Source organism: Dermacentor variabilis, chromosome 3, assembly GCF_050947875.1.
Source record: "Dermacentor variabilis isolate Ectoservices chromosome 3, ASM5094787v1, whole genome shotgun sequence".
Classification (NCBI taxonomy): domain Eukaryota; kingdom Metazoa; phylum Arthropoda; class Arachnida; order Ixodida; family Ixodidae; genus Dermacentor; species Dermacentor variabilis.
This window is the reverse complement of record NC_134570.1, coordinates 94082888-94108736: the sequence shown is the minus strand read 5'-3', so window position 1 is coordinate 94108736 and position 25849 is coordinate 94082888. Positions and strand designations below refer to the sequence as shown.

Below are 25849 nucleotides of genomic sequence, written 5' to 3'. Positions count from 1 at the left end.
AACTTACGTGCAGGCATCACATTTAGCGGTACGCTGGTAGATATGCTACAAATGCACTGTATTACACATCGTCGCTGGCGATAAGGCGTCTGAAGCGTCTGAAGCGTCTGAAGGGCCCTGTAACGGCTTTTACAAACAGCGCATTCATCCATGTGTGCATTCAAGTCTCATACGATAGCCCACAGCGTTTGCAGTGCAACCGGTCAGCGCATTTCCTTTGTCCATGAAAAAAAGATGAAAAATTAAAAGAAAAGCAACCCGTTCCGGTGCACATGGCGCGCAGAGAGAGGGAGAAAGAGACAAAAAAAGAAGAAAGAAAAGGAGCTCAGACTCCTCGGAGCGCACACGCCCTGGCGCGCGGAGCTCTTGCGCATGCGTGGCGGTGCGCCGTCTGTCCACGTCAATTTGAATTTTCAACGAGTGCCCAAGGCACGTAAACGCTTGTAGCTGTGTGCCGTGCCTGCCTGAACGTTGGTGTCTGTGTATGCGGGACTTACTTGTGGCATCCCACGTCCACTACACTGAACGGTAAGCTTTAGCAAAGTTGTTTTGCGTCAATGGCTCATGATTATGTGAGCGGATTTCGTAACGCGAACCGGCTGCATGTAGCACATGCGACTCGGGAATAGTGTCGGTTTATCGTTGACATGATTTGATAACGCGCTCTTGTTCTCGCTTCCACTATACGAAATGTTTTACGGCGAGCGATCGCTCGGACTTGTTGATTTTAGCGTTATCGTTTAGGTGCCTAAAAAAAAGTACACCATATTTTAACTTGATACTGAGCTGCCACTAAGCGGATTTTGTGTTGGGTAGCCAGTGTGGTAGATCTCATTTCGTGGGGCTAGATCCGGCCGCGATGAATGGTGCGCCACATGTGTAGTGAATTTCTCGCGACACGCTTTATGTATATATCTCTAAATTGTGTTAGCATGAAGAATTTTCAAACAGGCACGTATAGTTGACTAACTGCTAGCGTACTCGGATGAAAGGCCGTGTTTGCGGGGCGTGCATCAGCAGTGCGTGCGCAGCCACTTTCGTATAGATTAAAAGTAGCAGTGTTTTTAAGGTTCCTGGCAACCAATTAAATAATTTTGGGAAGTTACCCCAAGGAAAATACGAGACTTGAAGAAATATCTAGCAGAAATATCTAGATTCAGACAATCCATTTATATGCAACCACAAGCGCATTTGGAGTATAAAACCTGCGACAAGCTCAGTCACATGCAGCTTCGCAACTTAGCCGAAAAAAATTACAGAACAATAACTTAGCCGCTCCGGGAAGCACCTTTACACGTTTCAAACTGAAGGCATTGCGTATGACGGTAGTTGGAAGATTTGTTTTTTGTCTCATTTATAAACAGTTTAGCAGCAGAAGTTATCTTTCGGGCTATATGGAAAGCGTTAAGCGCCTTTCGATGCTTCGCCGTTATGCAGTTTACGTGCTGTTAATTACTAGGCAGCTGCTGGCGCAGATTCGCATTGTGCCAGTCGTGCATGGTATGAAGCCCTTGTCGTGCGTAATACGTGTTCCGTTTTTCATTACTGTTGCATGTAGTGCCGTCGTCTTGGACAGACTGTATACTGTATGCGCTGTACAAAAGAAAAAAGAGGCAGATTATCCATTTGGTGGTCTTTTCTTAGAAATTACGCAGACATTATTCAAATAATTTAGTGGACATTGCATCTGTTCTACCCTTATCAACACAACTAAGAGATAGTATGTTTTAGTTGATAAGTAACATAATCGTACGCCCCCATTCATGTGCATTCTACTGAAAGTGGGGCAAATGTATTCATCTCGAAGTATGAGAAAAGAGACAATGAAACGAAACGTACCATTGCTGGCACCGGCGACCATTATGGCTGTCTAACTGCTTATCATACTGTAATATAACGAAGCATTATAATGGTACTGATTCATATTGCCATGTAACCTTTCGTCAGATGTAAACAAAGGTAACTAGAGGCATAAGTGATGAGAGCAAATGATATAGAAAACTACTATTGAACCGTAAAGATAACTCATAGGATAGTTTTCCCTCACATAGTTGCATTTGCTTTACGTGTCTGACTCTGTGTCCTTGCCTTCCGTGCTGCACTCGTGTGGCCATCAATTACGAACTTGCCCAAGCTCTTCTCTGCTTTATTAATCAAGGGATTCGAGTCAGTTGAATCTAATACTGCATGTCAAATGACTGACGTGTTATTGGTTTTATCTAAACATTATGGACTGGCAGTACTTGGCAAGCATTACACCACATTTTTTTATGGCACTTAAGTTGCAGGTGTCATAGATTGCCAAAAAATTTTCATATGAGAACAGCCAGGGAATGCTTGGAAAAAGATCGGGAAATTTTAAAATCCCCACATAGGCATACTGTCTTCTTATATGTCGTACAACGTTTCCAGAGAATCTCTTTGTTAAATATATTTTTAAAACGTTTCACTTCATAAAAAGTTGAGGGAAATTGGTTCCATTTATTGAAAAAAAGAAGAATGTCGAGCATACTGACAAAGCATTTCTTACTCAATTTGTTTTATTTCTTTTTTGCTTTAACTAAAATTTCTGAACCTCGAAACCCTAGAAAAAATTTTCATCTTTGAAAGCACCTTAAATTATATACTGTGACAGAATTCATTCGAACTATACTATCAGTTCTGTTTCTTAGGAGATGCGTATCTGTCGTGCCATGACACAAAGTGCTCGTGTGGTATTTCGGGTGCTCATGTGGTATACTAAACTTGGAAACTTGTTAGCATGCCCAAGAGGCCTCATTACCTGTAAGAAACTAAGTGACCATATCAATACAATCAATCCATCTGCCTTCTATTGAAGTTATAGCCAATGACCCATTCATTTAAGAGTATGAGAAAGGCATTTGAATGTGTATTAAGCAATATAAATTACAATCTTCGGCATGATACTGTAAATACTCCAGTCACGTCTTCTGAGCATATACCGCTGCACGGGCATACTTAACTACCAGCCAAAAAAATGTACAGACAGTCCAACTGGGTAACGTTTCAGGAATAAATATAGATATAATTTTGGATTAGTACATTAATGCATCATATATGAACTTGTCATGAAAAGAAACATACTGTTGCTGGCACGAGCAGCAGTTGTGACGGTTTAATTGTTTACCATACCATAAGATAAAACATTGCATAAAGGTGCAGATTTGTATTGACAAGCAGCCCTTAGTCATAGTTAAACCGCATTAAGTATTGACTTAGATGGTTTGAGCAAATAGATTAAGCTGCTTAATGAACATACAAAGAATATACACGTGTTATTTTTGCCTCATATTGCTGCATGTACTTATTTTCGGCATAAACCTGCAGCACCTTTGGGACTAATTACAGAAAGGTCAAGGCCAGCCTGGCGACCATGCTTACCAAGGTAAAGTAGTGTAAATATTTAGTCTGTATCCATATTAGCATAAGACATGCATATTAAGGAATTCATCCAGTATATCGTGCAATAAAAACAGTTAATTCATTGGCGGCGCATTTGTTTTATTTTTTGCACTGCATCATTCACAGCTAAATTCTTTCAGTTTATGCAACATATATCAAAGTAGAGCTGCTTCAGGAGCATTATTAATCTACTAAAGTTAATGCATAAGTGCAGATGAAAAGCAACAGGTGCACATGCATAAATATATTCGAAATTTTTTGCTACCGCATGTAAACCAATATGTAAACTAACTTGTAGATAGCCGATAGCTATAAAGTTATGGCCTTATACACTCTTTGTAGACTTTTCTATAAAATGTCTGTGTCTATAGACTGTCTATAGATTTATGAAAATACATGTTTGTTGACAAATGCCTGCAGAATGTCATAGAAAAAAGTGTATCGGATTATAAAGTTCTGTTTTTGTAGACTGAAGTCTATAGAATATCTGTAGACTATCCATAGACAATAGCAGACGACGACGCTCACACGCAGGCAAGCATCGTGCGCTTCCGCTTCGTGACTTGTCATGAATCTCGGGAGGCAGGCTCCGTACAGGCAAAGGTAGTGTTGATATCGGTGCCGGCAAACTGACGCACGATTTAATCGTTATCGCTTGTAAATGTCCTAATTCATTTGTCGGAAAACATACATCGTTGTAGTGTTTCTGTAAGGCGGCGACATGAGTCACGTTTAGTTGCGCGTTCACTCGCCACTTGAATAAACATGACGTGATTCCCCGTCATCGTCTAGACTCTAAAACCTCGCACGGTGGGCGAGGCGGCAGTCGCGTCAAAGGCGTTCGGAACGCTGCGGATAATATTGTTCGATAAGCTCACCTCTGTCGCTTTACTCGTGAAGCTTGCATGCTATCTGTGATAGCGCTCCTATATATATAGGGATTTTGCGTGCTGTGGTACATTACATTGAGTGGACTGGACTGTGTTGACAGCCTTGGCGATGGCCGGAAAAGAGGGGGTAAGTACATGAGGCTGGGTGCGCAATTTGGAGCAACGTGTACGTGATGGCGTTTTGAATCCCCGCCAGGTTTAATTTGTACCTTTTATTTTAGGCAACGTATGGATTTGTAGTTTCTGCGAAGCATGCATAAAGAAAGCATTTAAATTTCTTTTTAAGAACCGAAATCTTGACAAACCAGCAGGAGAATAATCCACGTTGCAACTAAGGTGTACTAAAAAAGGAAAAAGCTAGCGCACGTTCAATTTTTATTTTAGTTGATTTAGAAAGACATCAGAGTCCTACGAAGATGCATAACATGAGGGCGGCATATGGTGCAGTTTATCACAAGACACAATCGGTAAAAAGATCCCGATGCATAAAGGAATTCAAACATTCGCACAAAACAATGAAATTTAGTCATATACAATAAAAAGTGATATAAAGTGACAACAGACAGTGGGTAAAGTGAAGTAGTGCCGCTGCTTCCCTTAGTCACTTCGTCCTTCGTCTGTAGGTACTTTACTCGGAATATTAGAGGTTTAGATGTTTTATTTCCTACTGCACAAATTTTCATTTCGTCTTCTTTTTTTTGCTGGCATTACTAGAAGAGAAGGTATAGCTGGCATCACGTCTGAGTGCGACGCCTCCTTCACCTGCCTTTTAGTTTAAGAAGAGCTTGAATTGTTCTAAATTTATTAGTTCTGGCGATGAAGGCTCGTCTATGGAACATCACGGCTAGACGCGCTGTACTCCGTAGCGTCTAAGAGTGAACAGAATCAAATGAAGTTATACTGCACTGTAAATAATTCCATCACTATGCGGAGGATTTCCGTCATTCTACGGAGGAAGTGCAGGTAAAAATGCGGAAAGTATGCCGTATTTCAAAAATACCGCAAATATTCCGTGAATATAAACAAGGTGCTCACTGTGTCAAATTTTGCGGACATTTCACTGTAATAATACGGTGGCTACGCTGTTTTGCACGACATAGACAGAATTCCGTATTTTTGTTAAGCGAACATCTGTACTTTCGCGCAGAAAACTATACACGCTGTCGGAATGAGTGATTGAACTCACAAAGTTTAATCTAACAATATGTTATTGAACACGCGAGCTGTACACATAATGAAAATACGTACAAAATGTGAGAGCCAGCCTTCTACCAAAAGCTGCAATAACAGATGGTATTAATATTTATACGCGTCCTCCGTTCCGGTTGCAGTTTGCCGCCCATACGGGCCTTGTATAACGCTCATCTATGCGCTAATATATGCGTGTGTTTACAGTGTTCTCAAATTAAGTGATTTGCAGTTTGTACAGTATATATGTTTAAGTGAACGAATAGCCGTGGCCATAAGTGCCAGTATAAACAAACTTGCGGCACTGAGGTGCTGGTGCACTGGGAATGACATGGTGCTCTGCGCCTAAAGTTGTGCACACTATAAACCAGTACTGAAACGCAGGGCGTGGTACAATTCCCGTAACTGCGTTTACATTTAGCAACAAATGGCCCCGATGGGAAGTGGCGGCCTATAGATGCAAGTACAGTGGCCAGATAAAATTTTCGAATGCGGGAAGCAAATAACTCAATCGTAAAAGGGCTTTGCTGAACTATATTGTAGTTGGTTTAATTAATTATCACGATATTTTCGAAATATCTCATATTTGCAAGTCACTGTCTATTCATTAGCAGTGTGTTCAAAGAGGCTGGTTAGTGCCACATAAAAGTGCTACGTTGGACGAGCGAGTAAAGAGCGCAGTACAGAGGGCTGACTAGCAACCAAACGCTTTATTTGCAGCAGCAGCATATTTATGCTCTTCATGTTGCCTTCAGGATAGGATAGGAATAACTTTAATAAAGTGCCGGCAAACGACGATTTACCGAGTCGTGACGCTGGCCAAGCGTCGACCCGGGGTTATACTCTACTCTGCACTAGCCCCGTTGGGCCCGTTTGTAGTGGGTCACGAGTCTTGTGCTTTTCGAGCGCACCCCGGGCCTGCTGGTCGGCCCATAGTTGTGAGTCCTTGTCTGTAGACTGCAGTGCACTTTGAAGTTCTGGCGGGTATGTCCTGGAGGTAGCTGCCGTCGGGAACCTGGCACAGTCCCACATGATGTGCCATTGGTCCGCCGGACCCGCTGCACAAACGCCACACAGCCCACTCGGATAGAGCTCTGGGTGAAGCACGTGCAGCATTGCGGGGGCGAGGAGTGACGCGGTCTGTATTTGTCTTAGGATTACGGCCTCCTCCCGACTGAGTGCCGGGTGGGGAGGCGGCATTGTCCGTCGAGCTAAGCGGTAACACTTGGTTACTTCGGCATAACTAGTCAATCTGTCCTTGGTTTCGAACCACCACACGGAACGGTCACTCTCGGGGGCGCGGAAGGTAAGCGCTCGCGCCGCCGAATGGTCCGTCTCGTTGTGGTTCGGTGAGGATGCACACTCGCCCGCGTGCGCCGGGAACCACTTGATACGGACGGTGCTGCCGCGGTCTTGAAATTGGAGCTTGCCGATGATGGCGGCCGCCGGCGCGCATATTCGCCCCTTGGCAAAATTGCGCACGGCATTCCTCGAGTCGCTGAGCATGGTGCCTTCATTGATGTATTTATATGCTGCTTCTGAAAATAAAGCATTAGATTGCTGGCCAGCGCTCTGTCACGTACTCATATTTACTCGCTCGTGCTGTGTCGCGCTGAATTCTAAAGTGTGTATTCATTGACACACCGCGATTACGCATAATCTTCGCTGTTCATGCGTTGTCAGTTCTTGCGGTAAGATGTTCTCGCAAACATTTGGCGCTTCATCTTGAAGCAACACCGGTGTACGCGCACGTTCTCGTATGGCAGAATAAAGATCGCGAACATGCACGAACCGACGCATGTGCAAACTACGGGAAGCTGGCTGAAGATAAAGGACCTAGTACCGTGCCAGTACTGTGTGTACTGTCAAAATAAAAGAAGGAAAGAAAGAATGACCAGTGCCGAGTAGGCCTAACGATTCGAGCTTTATTTCTTTTTAAGCCAGCGTCTAATACCATTTCTTCCATGAGCTTTATTCATATGTAAATGTTATGACAAAACACATTATTTACCCGTTCATTACATGCACCAACCAGCCCAAATTAGCGCTATACTAGAGGTTATTGACTCATCGCAGTGCACTACTTCGTACTTCATTGCAACACTGACCCGTGCTAACCTCCCTGCCTTTCTTCTTCTTGTATTCTCTAACTCTTTGTATAAAAAGCACTACCTTGTGGGAGAGAAAGCGTTCTTCTCTTGCAATATTCAGTTATTTGTCAAACAATTATTTTACTGTTCCAGCAACTAGAGCACACGTGCGAAAAGCAAACTGATTGTGTTTTGTTCTGCGTGCTCACAGAGTGCGGCCCCAGGGGGCAGCGTGCGCTGCGCTTCCGATCTAAGGAGCGGTAGACAAAGCTGCACATGTGTAGTCAGCCGGCTTTTACCCTTTCATGTTGTAAAAATGGTTAGATTACAGTATGGTTTGATTTATATTCAAGTTAGTGGAGCAAGGCCGTACGGTAGATAGATTGACTCATCGGGAGTGATGAACAGAAGCGATGCATTATTAGGCTGCTTGAATCTCGGCATGGTTCAATTGGCAAAGTTCTGACTTTTTCGCTGTGTGGTGAACGCTTGTGTGCTCGTTATGTGCCGCCACAACGAGGGGATATTTGCATGTGTTTCACTTCATCTACAAAACTCTGCACGCTGTGGCATCGAAGAAGTTGCCCTGTGTTCGTGTGCACGTATGCACTTGGACACCCGGTAGCCTGCTCTCAATAGATGTTCAACATTCTACGCACGCTCGTAATTTGCTGATGAGGTAAGTCCATTTTAATTTTATTGTGTTTGCTTAACTTACGTGTTAAAATAATGCTTGGTAAGCATGCGTCGCGAACAGAACTATTGTTTCAAAAGGTCAGTGAGCAGAGTCTTCGGGGCGAAAATGACGCACGAATAAGGAAAAGGATCACCTGTCTTTTCAGATCGATTTCAATGGTAGCGCAATCGGCTCGATGGCGATCGCAATTTTCGGTGTGACACGAATACCGTTTTCCTCAACTGCGTTGAAAGTGTACAATAAAACTGCATTCAGTTGCCTACTTCTATTGACGCTTGTAGCAGCTTAAGAGCACACTTTATCCGATACGGCAAAAACTTCTGTTTTAATACGGAACTGAATGTTCAAAATAATACCAGTGGTTCACTACGTGTGATCGTAACTTTCTTGCTTGCATGCATGTTTTTATTGTAGCGACAAAAAAAGTTCTGCGCTCTGGCTGCTCTGCTGTGTTTCCTTGGTGCAAGTGCTTGTGGTGCAGCAAGACGTTTTGCTCCGAATGATGTCGGGGCAGTAAAGGCATTCGTCTCAGTAAGCGAGCTGTAAATGTATCAGTTGCAGAAAAATGTGGACCGACAAGAGAAGCGAATGCAATCATCATAGACTGTATTTTAAGAATAATTCAGTTGTATTACTAAAGCAGAGAGTATATATTCATGGAAATCAGATTGTATTGTTACTTAGCAGGAACTAGGTAACTTATCATTACTAATTAATCATTTTCTTTTATTGAAAAACTAGTTGCTGTTGTCCTGCTGGAGCTGAGAAGAGGTCTGCTGCCTGTAATGGGTCCATCTCTGTAAAGTTATTGCAGTGTTGTTGCTCTCAAAGTAAGTGGTTCTTTCTTTCAGCTTTTTGCTACTTGCATCACTACCATCTACTTAGCAGCATAGGTAATCACTGTTAGTGACATTGAAGTGCTAGTGGACAAGCACCCCTGCATTATTGCAACACATCTGTCAGAGTGCAGCTGTGGCAGTATGCGAAGGTGTTAATATATAGGCCGAATTACGTTATCTGAAATATATAGATATATATATTTATATATATATATATATATATATATATATACATATTCGATGTCATCCGATTGTGGTCCAGCGGGCAAAAATGCTGAACAGGGAAAAGTAATTTTAATTTGCACTTGACAAGTTCTGCAAGCAAATCAATTAAGCTGTTACGCATGAAATGGGGCATTTGTAATCCTGTTCTACAGTGCTGCAGTCCTGAATAGCTTTGGAGCTAAGTCATACGACGATATTTTCTCTGTAAAGCATACAGGAAGCTTTAGCTTTGTAAGAGGCTGGCATCAACAGAGGTCGTATACACTGAAGTTCAAATGAGGTTTGTTTCTGTTAGGATAACTGTAAACAATTTGTGCTTTAGTTGTAATCTTGAGGCAAAATTGATTCCTTTTGAACAATGGCAGGAATGCATGGGTAATCTTTGTATGCAAACATTGCATCGCTATTGTTTAACCAAGTGGTGCCACCGCATGCTAAAATTTTCAGGCCTCTGATTGAATAATGTCAAATTCTGTCGTTACATTTAGGCAACACCTTTTATATTATTAGAGATGATCATTATTTCGTACCATGATAGTGTGATATCTGCACTAAATGTATGTGACTTTGTCTGTAAAACCCTGCACAGTGGTGCATCATGAAAATTTATTATTTGAAACAGTCATGCAGCTTACCAATTTGCATGAATATATAGAAGATTTTTTTTGATAGTTTCTGGTCTCTGAATGCACTTCCCAATATATTCTTGTTCGCACAAGACTATAATGCCGTTTTCTCTATATATCTTCTGGCACTTCAAACTGCGGCGAGCTAAACCACTGGGAAGCAACACACGGAATCGCTCCTGCTTGTGGAGCTGTGTTCAAACACACACTAAGAAACACGCCTTCGCCTTGTTTGACTGTGTCGCGGGCACTTCTGAAGCACTGCCTCTCCAATAACTTTCGTGGCATGGAAGCGCCATCAACGTTGTTTTCTGTTTCATTGTGGCATCACATGACATTATAATCGTAATATATATGTTCTTTTTCTAAGGGACCCATAATGCTCCTCTTGTGTTATATTTTCAGTTGCATTATTTATGCGCATATGACCAGTGCTCCAAGTCCAATTTTATCGCAGAGTAAGCTACTAGTACATAAACAATTCTGTATAGCACAAAACCAAAGCCGAACTGCCGAACAGTACAAGGCAGCAGTCTCAGTGCACTCTCAAGTACAAAGATTGCATTGGCCGTTCGGAGGTGCACTGCGTACCTCTTCATTACAAGCTAAAGAATTAAGGTGTTTGAAAACTGAAAATTTATATAGCTTCAGCCACGTGCTATTGGTCATTGCTCCTGTCCTCAGAAAATGTGGAAGATTATCACGGCATTTCTTTTTCTAATCATTTTTCTTATTGCTGTGCCATTAATTCTTGTGTAAGTAGAAAACGAATCACATAGGTAACCAAAAACCAAGAATGTGTACACTTGGAGCATTTATCATGCAGTTTGATGGCTCAGCATAAGTATGAATACACCATAAACAATTGAAAATTTACTTTTACTTGACACAGGGCTTGTACACTAACCATACTGTATGCTCATACAGTTTTACTTAAGTTTAAATTGTAGTGTAGCTTTCCAGCGTATGCTTCGATCGTCGCATTCTGTCAGAGCTAGTAACATGCTTCACACGTCTAGCAACTAGCTTGTCTATATACAGTGCCAATGTGCCAACTGTATTTTTTCAATGATTTGATAGAATGTGTAGGTGGTTCGCTTAGAAAAATAAAGCCATGGCCTCAAAGCAGAACGATGTGACTTTCTCTGCACATGTTGCAGGCTCAAAAAAGGAAGCTGTGAGCTGTTGCTAAGGTTCCGACCAGAAAGGAAAGCCAGTATAAAAGGGTCCACACCACTGATCTTTACTACAGGAAGAGGATAACACATCGAACGCCCTCAACTGAAGCCAACCTTCTCCCAGAAGTTAGCGCTTCACGACTTTGCAGCAGCACTTCATCTGCACGGATTTGTGGCATTTCTCCCCTTAACATACCTGCCTGTTGCACTGCATTTAAAAACATTGCATCTCAAGCAATGCATAAATGCAAAACATTGCATATATAAAGTGGCTGGTGCTGGGTAAAGCAAGTACTGTGGCCTAGTAGATTTGAACGAGCCAATCTAGGAGCCAAAAAGACTGGTGGTTTCTTGCAAATGGCAAACGTATTGTTAGCATGTTGAAGTTATTTTTTATTGTCGGTAATCTGTGTAGTGTAGACAGCTTTCACAACTGGAGAAAAAGCCTTGGAAGGGTCAAACACTTCACGAAACTAGCTTCAATATGTCATGTGTCTGCATCACATAATTTCATTGCTGCGTGAGTGACCCCACTGCTTAACATGTAAAAGTGTTCATGATGTTTGCAACGCATTATCCACTTCATCTGCCGGCCAGGCCTATCTTCAGACTTAAGCTGATGTTGCGTTTAGAGAAATTGTGGCTGCGAGCTTGCCTTCAGAGAGCCAACTTTTGAGAGTACAGAATGAGCTCAACACATTAAACGCCAGAACAAGTTGCTGAGGATTTCATATCGAGAATATTCAAAGCCAAACTCATTTAGTGGTGTTAATATTCTGCTGAAAGTTGTTTATTGTTACTTTCATATGGTGCCCAAGCAATGTGGTAGCAACTTCTTCACTTGGAGTACATAGCAAGGGCGTACTCCACATGAGCTGGTGACTTTCTGCTGCATTTTCAAAAATTGTTTTCTTCTTCATTTGAGATTCTCGAATTTTGCACTGTTCTTTAGCTGTTGTGCCCTGCTTTATTTTTCTACCGCTTCTTAAACATCGGAAGAGTGAATACAACTTGAACTTGACATTTTGCTTGATTTTCTAGGTTGCTTGCCCTTGCTACAAAACATTTGACTTCAAAACCCATCACACCTTACTGAAAGGATCATTTTAAAGCAGCCATAGCCACCAGTAACACGCACGACATGATTATGAAAATTGTAATATTGTTTTTGATCTACAGGGTGTCCCAACTATCATGCACAAATATTTAGAAATATTTAAATGTCATGTAACTAGAGAGAACAAGGTAATGTTGTTTGCCGTCGCTTGGAGGCACTCAGATTATTTTTTGCATTCTGCCTAATTATATAATTACTCCTAATTAGCCATTAAACTTCTCAAATATTTAGATCAAAAGTGTCAATGAGAACATTGTAGAGCAACATGAAAGCCTCCTGATACAGATTTCTGGTGCTCATTGTGTGCTACATAATAGTCTTTCCAAGAAAGAAGCCAAGGAATCCAAGTAAAGTGCGTTGAGTAGCTGGTCACACGGCAGTTTTGTGTCGCAAAGCTAGGAATACAACTTAAATGGGTTCTGTTCAGAAAAAGGTTTATCTCAGAAAATTATCCTTTTTTATGCAACCTGTGCCGACAACCTTTCTTAGACATGGCCATGGCCGCCAAGAAATATGCCGAGGCCACTGCGGTTGACTGCAGAAGCCAAAACCAAAAGCAGTTCCTCCAGTGATTGTGAAACGGGCTCCTGGGGCATAAGTCTAATTCGGTGGCACCATCTTTCTCCTGCAGCTTTTCTACCTACTTAGCTAACCAGGTGGGTCAAAGATGGGAAAGGGAAAACTATTCCACAGCTTCAAACATTGAACTTGCTGAGGCTCAATGCAGGTTAAGTGTAATTCTTCCCTGATCATTTATAAAAAACGGGAAATAAGTAGATGATATGGTCTTCATATGGAAACCCATTTCCCGCGGAGTATTAGCAGTGAAAAAAGCAGCTTATGAACGTTTGAATATTCGACAGGATGAATTGGCGTAGATAGGACAATGATTATGAACGTTTCTGGTGAAGTTATTGGTAGTAAAATAAATAAATAAAGAGTTAACATATAGATTAGAAGAGAGATTTCATTCCACTGCCATATTTTAGGTCTTCCCAAGAATTCTTGTTTGATAGTCTATGTGTGTCGAGCGCCGGTGCTTCCTGATACAGTACTTCTTGATGCTTGCTTTTAGCTGACATCATTCTTATGCTGCATAGTTCACCTGTTTAAGTTCCCTGTTTCTTCCGTACAAGCAAATTTACGTTCATCATATGAAACCTTGTAGATGATTTCCTGAAACTTGCTTATGACATTAGATGGCGGCATGAACCCCGGCTTAGATATGCATTCAAGAGCCTCGTATCTTGCAAATGTTAAAGATATACTCCTGCTAAGCAAGTTCTTGGTATCATCGACAAGATTATTTGCGAATAGGAATTTGCCTAAATTTGGGAAACAGTCAATCTAACACATGTCAAGCGATATCGCTGACAATGCATACGCATTCCAACTGAAACAAATAAAAATAGATATAGCACCAAATGCAAGAATCATTCACACGATGCCATTCCTTCAGATGAATAAACTCTCACTTCCTATCTAAATTTGTGACCCTTTATAATTTAGACTACTAAACGCGTAATGAGGGTTGCGTACATGTTGTACTTATTCCTCATTTTTTTACTGTAAGACCTGAGGAAGCTTCAACAGTAGGGAAAAAACTGATATCACAGCACATAATACATTATATTGCACCAGAAATCAGCTTGTCTGCCAACCGCAGCATACCAGACTAACACTTTTTGACAGAAAATGTGAGACAGAAGACACATAACACTTAGGGTGGTCCCATTCGCTTTGATTGTATGGGATTGAAGATCATAGTGTACATGTTATGGCCCTACGTGTCATTACCAATTAACAACACAACGGGGGGTTTTGCATTTTTCAAGACTGCATGGAGATTTTTATAGTGTGCAGTTTAAATTAGAAACCTTAACAACCCATACCAAATGCATTCTTCGCAGCTTTAGGCTACACAGGTGCACTAGTTTACAAAGAACACACTCTACACCTTGTCACGGCCAAGGTAGCAATTCACGTTCTTCAAAGGTGTTTCATTGTATGGGATGGCACATACCGCTTCACTTATTTGCAGAATGTTGCATTCCAATTGTGTTATATCAGATAAATTCATAAGACAGTTTTAACTTGCCCCGCCAGTAAAGTGGCAGTAGCTTGCACTAACTACAGCTTGTGGAAAAGCAATTGTAACTGCTAGTGCAGATGCATTGGCAACAGCAATGCTTAGGGTACAGTAGCTTCTTCGACTCTGGAGTATGCATCCTCCACAGGAAAATAATGTTTTCCTCCTCCTCCTCCTCCTCTACCTGATTAGAATCTGAGGTGGGGTGTATTTGTAGGACATTCTCTTGCATAAGCTTCAAAAGCATTTCTGCTTGTCTGCGCGAAAGATACTTGTTGCTACGACGGTAAAAGCAGGGTGACTGCTTGCAGCACCTGTAGAGTACAGTCTGCGAATCTTTAACGAACCGTAAACATAATGAATAATCAAATAATTTTAGTAATCTTAAACAAATTTAGCAGTCTTTGCCTTTCCATTTGACGTTTTTCAGACTCTGAGGTAGGCACGTCTGCACAAGCTTTGACTGCAGGTTTGTCATTTTGCATGAAAGAGTGCACTTGTGCACTTAACACCTTATCGGCTACGTTCTGCGGCACAAAATGTCATGAGCTTTCGTATGCATTGGTCCCCACCTCAGAAACCGGCTGTTCCTTGGTCAGTTAGAATCTAGCATTAATGTTAAGCGAATTTGATGTTATAAGAAAAAGAATTGTGCCCTCTGATCCCCTAGTTCTCCTCATTGATGCCTAGTGTTATAAAAGCATGATCGACACCGTAAGAGTCAGTGCGATGTATAATTGTAGGTCAGGGTGGGGAGGTACAATAATTTTAAGAACTTTTCCTGATGCCTTGAGTCAGTAATGTGGAACGCTGTTTCTTTCACTCATTGTTACCACACAACACTTTGACTGTGGCAACAAGTATAACGTAGTTTGTTAGCACTCATGCCAACATATGTAATGTGTAGGCATCAGTGTTGAAAAAATGACCAGCTAATGGTTTGCCAGGAGCTAAGTTCCATTTAGACCACAAAATTTTGAGCTTACACCTGTGGCTATTATTGCTTAGTGGATGCCCGCCCAGGGTAAAAGTTCATAACATTTCCTTCCATTATATTAGCGGTAAAGCTTTGAACAGCATCTGAACTGAAACATGTTTAAAAAATGACCAATTTCCTTGTGCAAGTAAGACAAAGGTTCCACAGGAAGGCAGAAACTTGAAGCCGTTAAGAGCAGCATGAATATAAACTGCGCTCAATTTTTCGCAATCTTGCACCTCGTTATCATATTGCTCATACCATTTTTTTTTTCACAGGCTGTTCTTTACTGTCTTATGGTCATACCCAGCTCAAATTTGATGTCTTTATTTTCTAATATTTGGTCTATGTATTATTTTTTTCATCGGCTTTCAACAAAATGTGTACTCATAATGTGCCTTCACTTATCATTTACGCAGGTCTTAACTAGATGCATCTTGAAACAGAATTAATTTTCCCTAATTCCTCGTTGCTTTTCTCCAAATGAGCAAACGGCTTATCTTAATTCCTATTTTGACCTGTGGGAAGACTAAGATATCTTGAAAAATGATTTCTTATATGTTTACATCGTTTCTGTTTTGGCCATCCCTACTTTTTGCAAAAACTGGCAGCAGTGCCCCTACCCGCTGCACAACAATCACCACTGCTTAGCACACCCTTCCTGCCTTTATTTCAACACTTTGGCTTCGATTGACCAATTGTGTTCACCAGCTTCTCCTCCGCAATGAGTGTAAGGGCTAGCGAGCTATGCACAAAAAGCGCTGCCAAGGAAAACATTTGCCACCCTGTTGACAAACACATTTGTTGAAATGTTGGCTACAGCAACATTCCTTGTTCCAACAATCCTGGTCTACATACATGTTTTTCTAACACAGAAGTTACTGATTTGTTGTGTTCTGTGATTATACTTTTTTGCCACTTCCTTTAGGGTGGAAATTCACGAATATTGTTTGTTTCTCCTAACAGCAAGTTTATTCTTCCAAAGTGCTGGGGTTCAAGAGCAACTTTCACCAGGAAAGAGTGGAAGCGAAGTGATTGAATAAAATAAAGTTGCTTCTATGATCTATACAACATGAGGACTGAAATTTTGCGCTTTTTTGTATATATGCTGCACAATGCATTCATATCACAAAGTGCAAAGTTACATGGCTTTTTTCAGCTATGTCAGTCTGTTGTCATAACAACTTTCTCAATTGTGACCTGCTGCTTTGGCTATGAGCTGCCTTCATGACGTTTGCATTCAAGGATATGTACTATCGTGAACAAAACGACCCTGGAAGTGCGAGTGTCGACCAAATTGCATCTCTGCGTTCAAGACCGCTGGAAAAAGTGGGCCACGTATGCCCATTCCGAATGCAGATGTTAGCGTTGCTAATCGCAGCAGATAGCACACCAATAAAATTTGGTCGACGCTCGCGCGTCCTGGACAGTTTTGTCCCTGATGATACATTCTTCAAACAATGCATATGCTCTGCAAGACGAAACACGGGAAGGACCTGTACTTTAACGGATATAGTACAGATTCAGCATACAGTGTGTTCCGTTTCCCGAATACAAGAAGCACCTCTACTTTAATGGTTTTAGTACAGATTCAGCGAACAGACTCTTCTGTTTTAGATACGAAAGCACTCGTATTTCGTATTACGGTCTCTTTTTTACTGCTCTCCATTCTACGAAAATGAACATTCTTTATTTACGGAACAGCGTCCTGTCACACATTGCGAGCAGATTTGCTGTAAAACGAGGAAAAAATTTTACAGTGTAGTTGACAGCCATTCATCGTGACAGAAGGTAAGGCGTGCAGACGCGGACGCAAAAGAAGAGAAAGTAGGCACAAAACCTTTCTGTGCATGCATATGAACAGTTGCAGATAAGCTATGTGTCCACTTTCTTTTCCGCCACAGCGCGCCCTTCAGTTGATAGCCGGCGTTTGTGTTTTCTGGTTCTCTTGTGTCCGTGTTTGCACGCCTTACCTTTGGTCACAGAGTACAGGTTAGCGACAAAGGCACACAGGCAATGTCGAATGTGGAATTACACATGTTAGATTTCCTTGTATTCTTTTTATCTTCTATATCAAGGCAAAGTCTCGCGGTATACATGAAACACTGAAATCAATAGGAACATTAACACGACTGTTTCACCAGCGTGAACAATCCTTATTTGCGAGGGTGAATCACAAAGTATTTTCCCCTATCTTTTTACACAAGTTACGGCTGTAAATGCGAAATCAGCATATTCATTCCCATCAATGGACCTTTCTTGTACCGGCCCGGCCTTATTTGCTGGTAGTCCCGCAGCACGGCGCTGCTGTCAGTTGTAGATCACCGTTGGGCTTCGCACGTCCAAAGCGCACGAGCAACGAAGCGTAATTCGTTTTATATGAAGCAAGGGATGAACGCCCATTGAGATCCACAGCAAAATGCAGCCCACATATGGGGAAAGGTGTCCCGCCTAGAGAAGTGTGAGGTGGTGGTGTTGCGAGTTCGCAAAAGCTGCGAAGACTTGCATGACAATGAACTTTCGGGGAGGCCGGGTGCGTCGCTGACTGACGACACAGGTGCCCCTCAAATTTAGTGCTGCGATTAGTGCATTATTGATTATTTCGTTCTTGAGAAACCGCTGTTTTATGCATTGAAGACAAAAGTAACTGGAACACCAATACATTTCGACGGACACCTTTAAAATTAATATCTCAGAAATGGTGCTGTCCATAGAACTTATTCCATGTGGATAAGCCGTACAAACTCAGCGTCTGTTCGTAAACTGAACTATCTGGCGTAAATAGACAATTAGAAGTTAATTAGCGTAATTAGGTAATTATTCAATTGATCATTCTGACTTTTTGTAGAACTAATGGCCGCCTCGTCGAGTAATTCTGTAACAAAGATGCGACTCCCCCTCGGGCATAATCCTCGCTGGCCCGCCAGGCTCGGTGGGCAACATTAGTCACAGTACCAAATAAACACTGATGAGTACAGTTGCTCGGCGCTCAGTCATCGTTCATCACCATCACGCTGCCGAGAGTCTGTCTAATGAAGGGTGCCTCGAGTCCTCCCTCGTTCACGAAATTGGGCGGAACGTGACACTGGCAACGAGTACCTACGCATTATCCCACACCGTCACGAGCGTTGAAACACCGCCCCCCGTTGCTGCCGCCATGCCTCTGCACGGAAACCTCGAGCCGTTCGAGGGTGATGGGTCCACCGGGCCAGTGTACGAGGTGAAAGTCCACATGTTCTTCCGGGCAAACGACACACCCGAAGCTAAATAATGCGACATTTCCTTGCCAGCTTCGGGACCCGCGTCTTCAGTCTACTGCTCGACCTTCTCAAGGCAACCACACCGCACGTTAAGACGCTGAGTGAGGTGCATACCATACTGCCCTTGCATTTCAGCCCTGCACCTTCCACACGAATGGAGCGTTTCGGCTTCAACAAGTGGAGCCGCCGGGAACGAGAGACTCTTGGGCAGTTCGTTGAGGCTTAGCGAGTGCCTGCGTCTTCGGGGACCAGCTGGTTTTGATGTTCCGGGATCGTTTCGTCCGCGGCATCAATAACCCCAGCATGCAGATGTGACTACGGGAGCTCCCCGACCTCTCGCTGGACGACGCCTTTAGGGCAACACTGGCGATGAAAGCTGTCGCTAAGGACACTGGGGGAAGCGGCGGTCAACAAGCTGTTGACAAAGGGCAGTACTTCTAGTCGCTGCGGTGGTCCTCATTCCCCCTCACACTGCCCGTTCTCTCAAGCAAAATGCTTCACGGGCCCGAAAACTGAGCACCTGGCACGGGCATGCTGAGGGTGGAGGACGAACAGCGGACAACAGCAGCCTGGTTCGAGTGCAAGTTCCACACAAGCCGGCGACCAGGCTAGCCGTCGCAAAGGTACGCGGCGGAGGCGTGCGGCAGCAAGCTTAAGTTCACCTGCGGCCAGGATCCATGTCGTGGCCGAGGAACCACCGATTTCGGACCTGTGGCACACAGACCTTGTTCTGTCGTCTGTACTGCCGCACATGCTGACCATTGAACTCTGAGCGCACCGCTTTCCATGGAGCTGGACACAGCAGCCAGCGTGTCAGTCATGCCGGGAAACTGTTCAAGCCTACCTTCCCCGGGTGTCTGTTGAGGTTTCCCGCGTGATGCGGTGCAGCTACACCCAGGTCCATGGGCAAGCCCAGGTCAGCGTTCGCTTTGGCAACAGGGAGGCAATGCTTCCACTTTACTTCACAGGGGTCGTCGCCGATGCTGCTGCGCCGAAACTCGATTCATGCACTGGGCGTTCGTCTGCCGCAGTACCAGGAAGCCAGCCTGCATATGTGGAAAGACACGCCGAGTCACCTGACCAAGTTAAAGTCCTTGTTCCAGCTAGGGTAGGCACAGTTGCCGGAACGACGTCTGGCATCTATCTACCTCAGAGAGCCCGGAATCGTTCTTTTTTTCAAATCTCAACCATTGCCGTTCGCCCTGAAGGACGGGGTCACCCAGAAGCTGCAACGGTTACAGCGAGAGGGCATCCTGGTGCCCTCCAAGACGTCTCAATGGACAGCTCCCATTCTGCCAGTCCCCAAGCCAGACAATAGTGTCAAAATGTGCGGCAATATAAAGGTTACCATAAACCCCGTCGCTACCGTCGAGAAGTATCTTGCCGCCCCGGATCGAAGATCTCTGGTCAGCGTTGTTCGTTGGACCAAAGTTCACGAAGCCCGAACTTACAGACGCTAACCAGCAGCTGGTGCTTCAGGATGCCTCCAGGAAGTATGTCACAATATCGACATCTTCAGGTCTCTTCCAGTGAACACGCTTACCGTTTGGCGTGACCTCAAAGACGGTCATTCTTCAGAGGGAGACGGACAGCTTGTTCAGCGGCATGAGGGCTGTGTTGGTGTATTGGGGCGACATCCTGGTTACTGGTAGCGATAACGGGGACCACCTGCCTAACCTGCATAACGTCCTGGTACGACTGCCGGACACCGATCTTCAGTTTGAAAAGTGCGTTTTCCTGGAACCCAGCGTTGAGAACCGCGGACTTGACATTTCCCAGGCCAGCGTTGTCCCGGCCCCCCGCGATGTTGTTGCTCATCTCAAAGTGCCTAAGGCCCAGAATAAGAAGGAACTTCAGAGCTACGCGGGCGCATCAACTTCCAAAGGAGTTTCCTGCCGAACCTGTCGGACCACCTACAACCGCTCCATCTTCGGCTTCAATATGGCCAGCAATGGGTCGGGAAGAAGGAGCAGGACTGGCCCATCCAGCGCTGCAAGCAGCTAATCACCAAGGCACCGGTGCTCCTAATTGATCCGGACAAGCCCGTCCTTCTGACCGTAGATTCTTCGCCGTATGGTGTGGCACCGTCCTAGCACACCGGGACAAGGATGGCCATGAACGCCTTCTGTCATTTGCTTTAGTCGGCTTCCCGCTGCAGAGCAACGCTACAGCCAGCAGGCCAGCGAAGGCCTGGCCCTCATGTTCGGGGTCGAACGCTTCCACCATTACCTGTCGGGTCGAAAGTTCGAGGTGGTCACGGAACACAAGCCGCTGTTGGGTTGCTGGGGCCTCATAAGGCGGTTTCCGTGCAGACATCATTTCGAGTGGTACGCTGGGCCTTGAGGCTGGTAGCCTACAGTTACTCGCTGGGTGACCGCCCGGGAAACCAGCTAGCCTGGGACCGGCTGACGCCCTGAGCCACCTGTCCCTGTCCGAGGTGTCTGCCGCAGTTTCAGAGCCTCCTGAAGTGTACGTGCTGAAGTACGCGTACCCGGAGGTACTCTCCAGACCTGCAGTATCGCTGGCGACCAGCCAAGACCCATTCCTCTATCAGGTGGTCAAGGAGGTGACCCGCAGGGAGAAATTGATTCAGCGGGCCTATAGACATAAGGCCGTTGAGCTAAGCCTGCAGCAGGGCTGCCTACTGTGGCGTTCCATGGTGGTGATCCCACAAAGTCTCCGGTCCAGGGTCTTAAAGTTGCTGCTCGCGAGACATCATAACGTTGAAAAAAACTAAGGTTGGGGATCGGTCTCACGTTTGGTTGCCTGGCCTGCACCTAGACATCACCCACATGGTGCAGAGCTGCCAAATCTGCCCGGAGCAGCAGCGGTTCTCACGCTATGTGGAAATCATCCCTTCGCCGTTGCAACCGAGACCCTGGTCCCACCTGCAGGTGGATATTGGGGAGCCCTTCAAAGGACATTACTTCCTGGTGGTGGTGGATGCCTTTTCGAAGTGAATGGAAGTTATACCTGCCACCGCTTCTTTAGCAGGCGCGACTATTGCGGCGCTGCGACAGGTCTTCGCCGCCCACAGTTTGTCGGACGTCATCATATCCTGGCCCAAAGGACCAGGCAGGATTCCGTAAAGGCTACTCAACAATAGACCATATTCACACTATCATTCAGATCATAGAAAAATGTGCGGAATATAACCAACGTTTATATATAGCTTTCATTGATTACGAGAAAGCGTTTGATTCAGTCGAAACCTCAGCAGTCATGAAGGCATTACGGAATCAGGGTGTAGACGAGCCGTATGTAAAAATACTGAAAAATATCTATAGCGGCTCCAGAGCCACCGTAGTCCTCCATAAAGAAAGCAACAAAATCCCAATAAAGAAAGGCGTCTTGCAGGGAGATACGATATCTCCAATGCTATTCACAGCGTGTTTACAGGAGGTATTCAGAGACCTGGATTGGGAAGAATTAGGGACAAAAGTTAATTGAGAATACCTTAGTAACTTGCCATTCACTAATGATGTTGCCTTGCTTAGTAACTCAGGGGACGAACTGCAATGCATGCTCACTGACCTGGAGAGGCAAAGCCGAAGGGTGCGTCTAACAATTATTCTGCAGAAAACTAAAGTAATGTTTAACAGTCTCGGAACAGAACAGCAGTTTACGATAGGTAGTGAGGCACTGGAAGTCGTAAGGAAATACATCTACTTAGCACACGTAGTGACTGCGGATCCCGATCATGACACTGAAATAATAAGAAGAATAAGAATGTGCTGGGGTGCATTTGGCAGGCATTCTCAGATCAGGAACATCATGTTGCCATTATCCCTCAATTGAAAAGTTTATAACAGCTGTGTCTTACCAGTACTCACGTACGGGGCAGATACCTGGAGGCTTGCCAAAAGGGTTCTACTTAAATTGAGGACGACGCAACGAGATATGGAAAGAAGAATGATAGGTGTAACGTTAAGGGATAAGAAAAGAGCAGATTGCGTGAGGGAACAAACGCGAGTGAATGATATCTTAGTTGAAATCAAGAAAAAGAAATTGGCATGGGTAGGACACGTAATGAGGAGGGAAGATAACTGATGGTCATTAAGAGTTACGCAATGGATTCGAAGGGAAGGGAAGCGTAGCAGAGGGCGGCAGAAAGTTAGGCCGGCGGATGAGATTAAGAAGTTTGCAGGGACAACATGGCCACAATTAGTACATGACTGGGGTAGTTGGAGAAGTATGGGAGAGGCCTTGGCCCTGCAGTGGGTGTAACCAGGCTGATGATGATGATGATAATGATCATATTCTACAATGGTCAGGGTTTCGCCAGCGAAGAGTCCCTGTCCTGGATGACGAACAGAATCCGCTGAATGTATGCTCCGCTGTACTACCCAGCTTCAAACGGTGCAGCCGAGTGTGTGGTGCAGACCATCAAGGACAAGCTCAGGAAGAGTCAGTCTGGGGATGTCCGGACGCAGTTTGCCCGGGTACTGTTTCTGCACCGGACGACGGCCCAAGATGTCACTGACTCTGCCCTATGTAAACCCCTGCTGGGTCGGATGGTCAAAACACCTTTGGACATCTTGCAACTGGAGCTCCCATACACAGCACTCCTGAAGCAGCTGAAGCAGCTGAAGCAGAAGCTGGCCGCTGCCTGAGGGTGCCGTCCCGGCCCTTTGCCATATTCGGGGGCTCCAGTCCTCGCCAGGAACTTCCGTCTTGGCCCACCCTGGTCATCCGTCTTGGCAGCTGACCAGGGTGAACTTCCGTCTTGGCCCACCCTGCCAGCTTCTCATCGCTGCTTGTCCGCATGCCAGACAGGGCCACGTGGCACAGACACTCAGACCATACTAAGCCTGGCCTTGGACCTGGCTGTCACTCTCAACTGCGGTTTCAGAAGTCCAGCTCTCAGGAGGAAAGCGGCAACACCAGTCGTTTCCACCGAAGCAACGCCCTCCTCGGAGACGACAAGCGTTGCTCGTGGTGCAGCACCTGTTGGGCCGGTGTAAAGTCCAGCATCTCTCAACGCCGGCCACTGCGCATTCTCCGGACGGATCCAGGCAGGTTCAGGCAGCCCCTGCTGTTACAACACCCGGCCCGTCAACAGCGGCGCCCAGGCGGAGTACTCGACCGTGGAGGCCACGGCACCGTTACTCGCCTGGATAGCAGGCACCCTTGACTTGGCTGGGACGGCGGGAGAGCCTTATGCTTTGAGCTTGCACATTTTCTTGTATTTAACGAACAAACTGGTGGTAAGGGGTGTAACAAGCAGGTGACGCCCACTTGGGCATATTCCTCGTTGGCCCACCAGGCTCTGTGTTCTGCCTGGCTGTGTGGGCAGCATTGGTCAGCGCACAAAGTAAAAACCGACGAGCACAGCTTCTCGGTGGTCAGTCATCGTTCATCGCCACCACGCTGCGGAGGGTGCTGCGGAGGCACCACGTAGGGTGCCTGGAGTCCTACCTCGTTAACGAACCCGGGCGGATCGTCGCAAATTAAGATAAGCGGTTAAAATTGTACTATCTGCCATAGGCAATGTTTAAACAATTTGATGCCGCTAAGAAATACCCTTGTATTATGCAGGAATCAGGGGATTCGATACTTAACTGCACGGCAATCACAAGAGCTACGTAGCCACGACGACACGCATCGTAAGAGAAGAATGAGTCAGCTCAAGTAGGTCTGCTTAATGAATGCTCTCCTGATGTAAAAAATGTAGCAGTGGGCAACATTTAGAAGCCATAAGCACATGAGTATAACTCTTAGTGGGCTTCCGTATCAATTTTCATGTAATGTTCTTGGATTACCTAAGCATGCTTTTTGATGTTCCTTTCATTAATACTAGCAACTCATCTCTTTCAGACTGATGAATTCTCCACGCACACGCGGCCAGAAGGCAAAGCACCACGCAGGCCTTTCCACAGAGTGGTCGACGGGGTGCCAAGATGTGCTTGGCTGGATCCAGACATCTTCAACGACTTCCACCTGTTCAGGCCCATGCTGAATGATGTCATAACGAGCACGTATCCCAAAAGCGGAACTCACTGGGTACAGTTCCTCGTCCAACTCATCCTAAAGGGAGGGAAACCGGTGGAGTCATATGAAGAGTTCACCAGTAACACTCATGCATTAGAGTACATGAAGCACAACGATTGGAAACCCAGTCTCCCAATGAGATTGTTCTACTCGCATCTTCCTCTGAACAAGGAGACCATGAGCAAGGAGGCCAAGTACATTTACGTCGCCCGAAACCCGTGGGACATCTGCGTGTCCTTCCACCACATGATGACCGAGGTCAGCGTCTGGCAGTTTCAAGGTGCCACCTTCGAGGAGTTCGTGGACGCCTTTCTGGAGACCGACCTGGGCTACGGAAGCTACTTCGATCACGTCTCGTCGGGTTACAACCTGAGAAACGAACCGAACGTTCTGTTCATCACTTACGAGGACCTCAAGAGGGACACCAGAGGGCTAGTACTGAGCTTGGCGCGGTTCCTGGGGGAGCGCTACTACCGAGCCCTGAAGGAAGACGCCGAGCTTCTGGCAAAAATATTGGAGTGGTCGAAGCCTGAATTTATGCGCAAGATAATAATAATGGATTTCGGCAAAACCCATAACACGGCATTCAAAGAAATGTTCCAGAGGAACGCGCTGTCATGCTCTCACGGGTACAAAGGAGACAATAACAAATACGCCATGGTGAGAACAGCCAACGTGGGTGGCTGGAAAGAGTACTTCACGTCAGAGCTACTGGCTCGTTTGGAGAAGAAGATACAAGAGGAAGGTCACAACGCAGCATTCATTGATCTTTGGAAAGACATTCGCGAAGAGGCCATTGCGTTCTCGAAAAGCACAACCTGAAAGCTGCAGAGCTGGCCGAAGAAACCTGCTGATGTTGCGGCATTCATAGTTCCGGTTTTCTTTCGGAAAAAAATATATCCTCATCAGCTTTTTTATCTTTTTCTTTCATTTTATTACGTTCGAAGGGCGGCAAAATCCTGAGTAGGCCATCATAGAGAGAAGGCCTCGTTTAAACGTCTTTAAATTTTAGCGAAATGCTGTACAATATTGTGGTGTTCATAATAAAACAAAACATCACCAATATAATCGCTCAGTAAGTTCAGATAAGATACCAAAGTTACGCAGCCGAGAAGTCGCGACATATGAATTATCCAGGTCTCAGCAGCAATGGACATTTCCAACGTGCGTATTGAGTGAGAGTTGGCTGATCTTATCGAAAAAATTATGAGTTGCCATGCCGCGTTATATTATTGGGAAACAGTGTTTCTTTTTAGTTCA

At 44.9% G+C, this 25849-nt stretch overlaps 1 protein-coding gene across 4 annotated transcripts; it reads left to right on the top strand.

The window, feature by feature from the left end:
• The first annotated feature begins 430 nt into the window (after positions 1 to 430).
• Positions 431 to 25492, top strand: LOC142576059 (3-alpha-hydroxysteroid sulfotransferase-like). Of its 4 annotated transcripts, none has more exons than XR_012826771.1 (3): positions 4011 to 4440; positions 9030 to 9118; positions 10384 to 10434. XR_012826771.1 is itself a non-coding variant. In XM_075685983.1 (2 exons), the coding sequence occupies exon 2, from the start codon at positions 24551 to 24553 to the stop codon at positions 25409 to 25411; it is 861 nt and encodes a 286-aa protein (XP_075542098.1). In that variant the 5' UTR covers positions 431 to 528; positions 24416 to 24550; the 3' UTR covers positions 25412 to 25492. The 4 variants fall into 4 exon arrangements, 2 of the variants coding, with proteins under 2 accessions (XP_075542098.1, XP_075542097.1); XR_012826770.1 differs by lacking the exon at positions 10384 to 10434 and adding an exon at positions 11139 to 15992 and having other exon boundaries at positions 4016 to 4440; XM_075685983.1 differs by lacking the exons at positions 4011 to 4440; positions 9030 to 9118; positions 10384 to 10434 and adding exons at positions 431 to 528; positions 24416 to 25492.
• Positions 25493 to 25849: the final 357 nt, after the last annotated feature.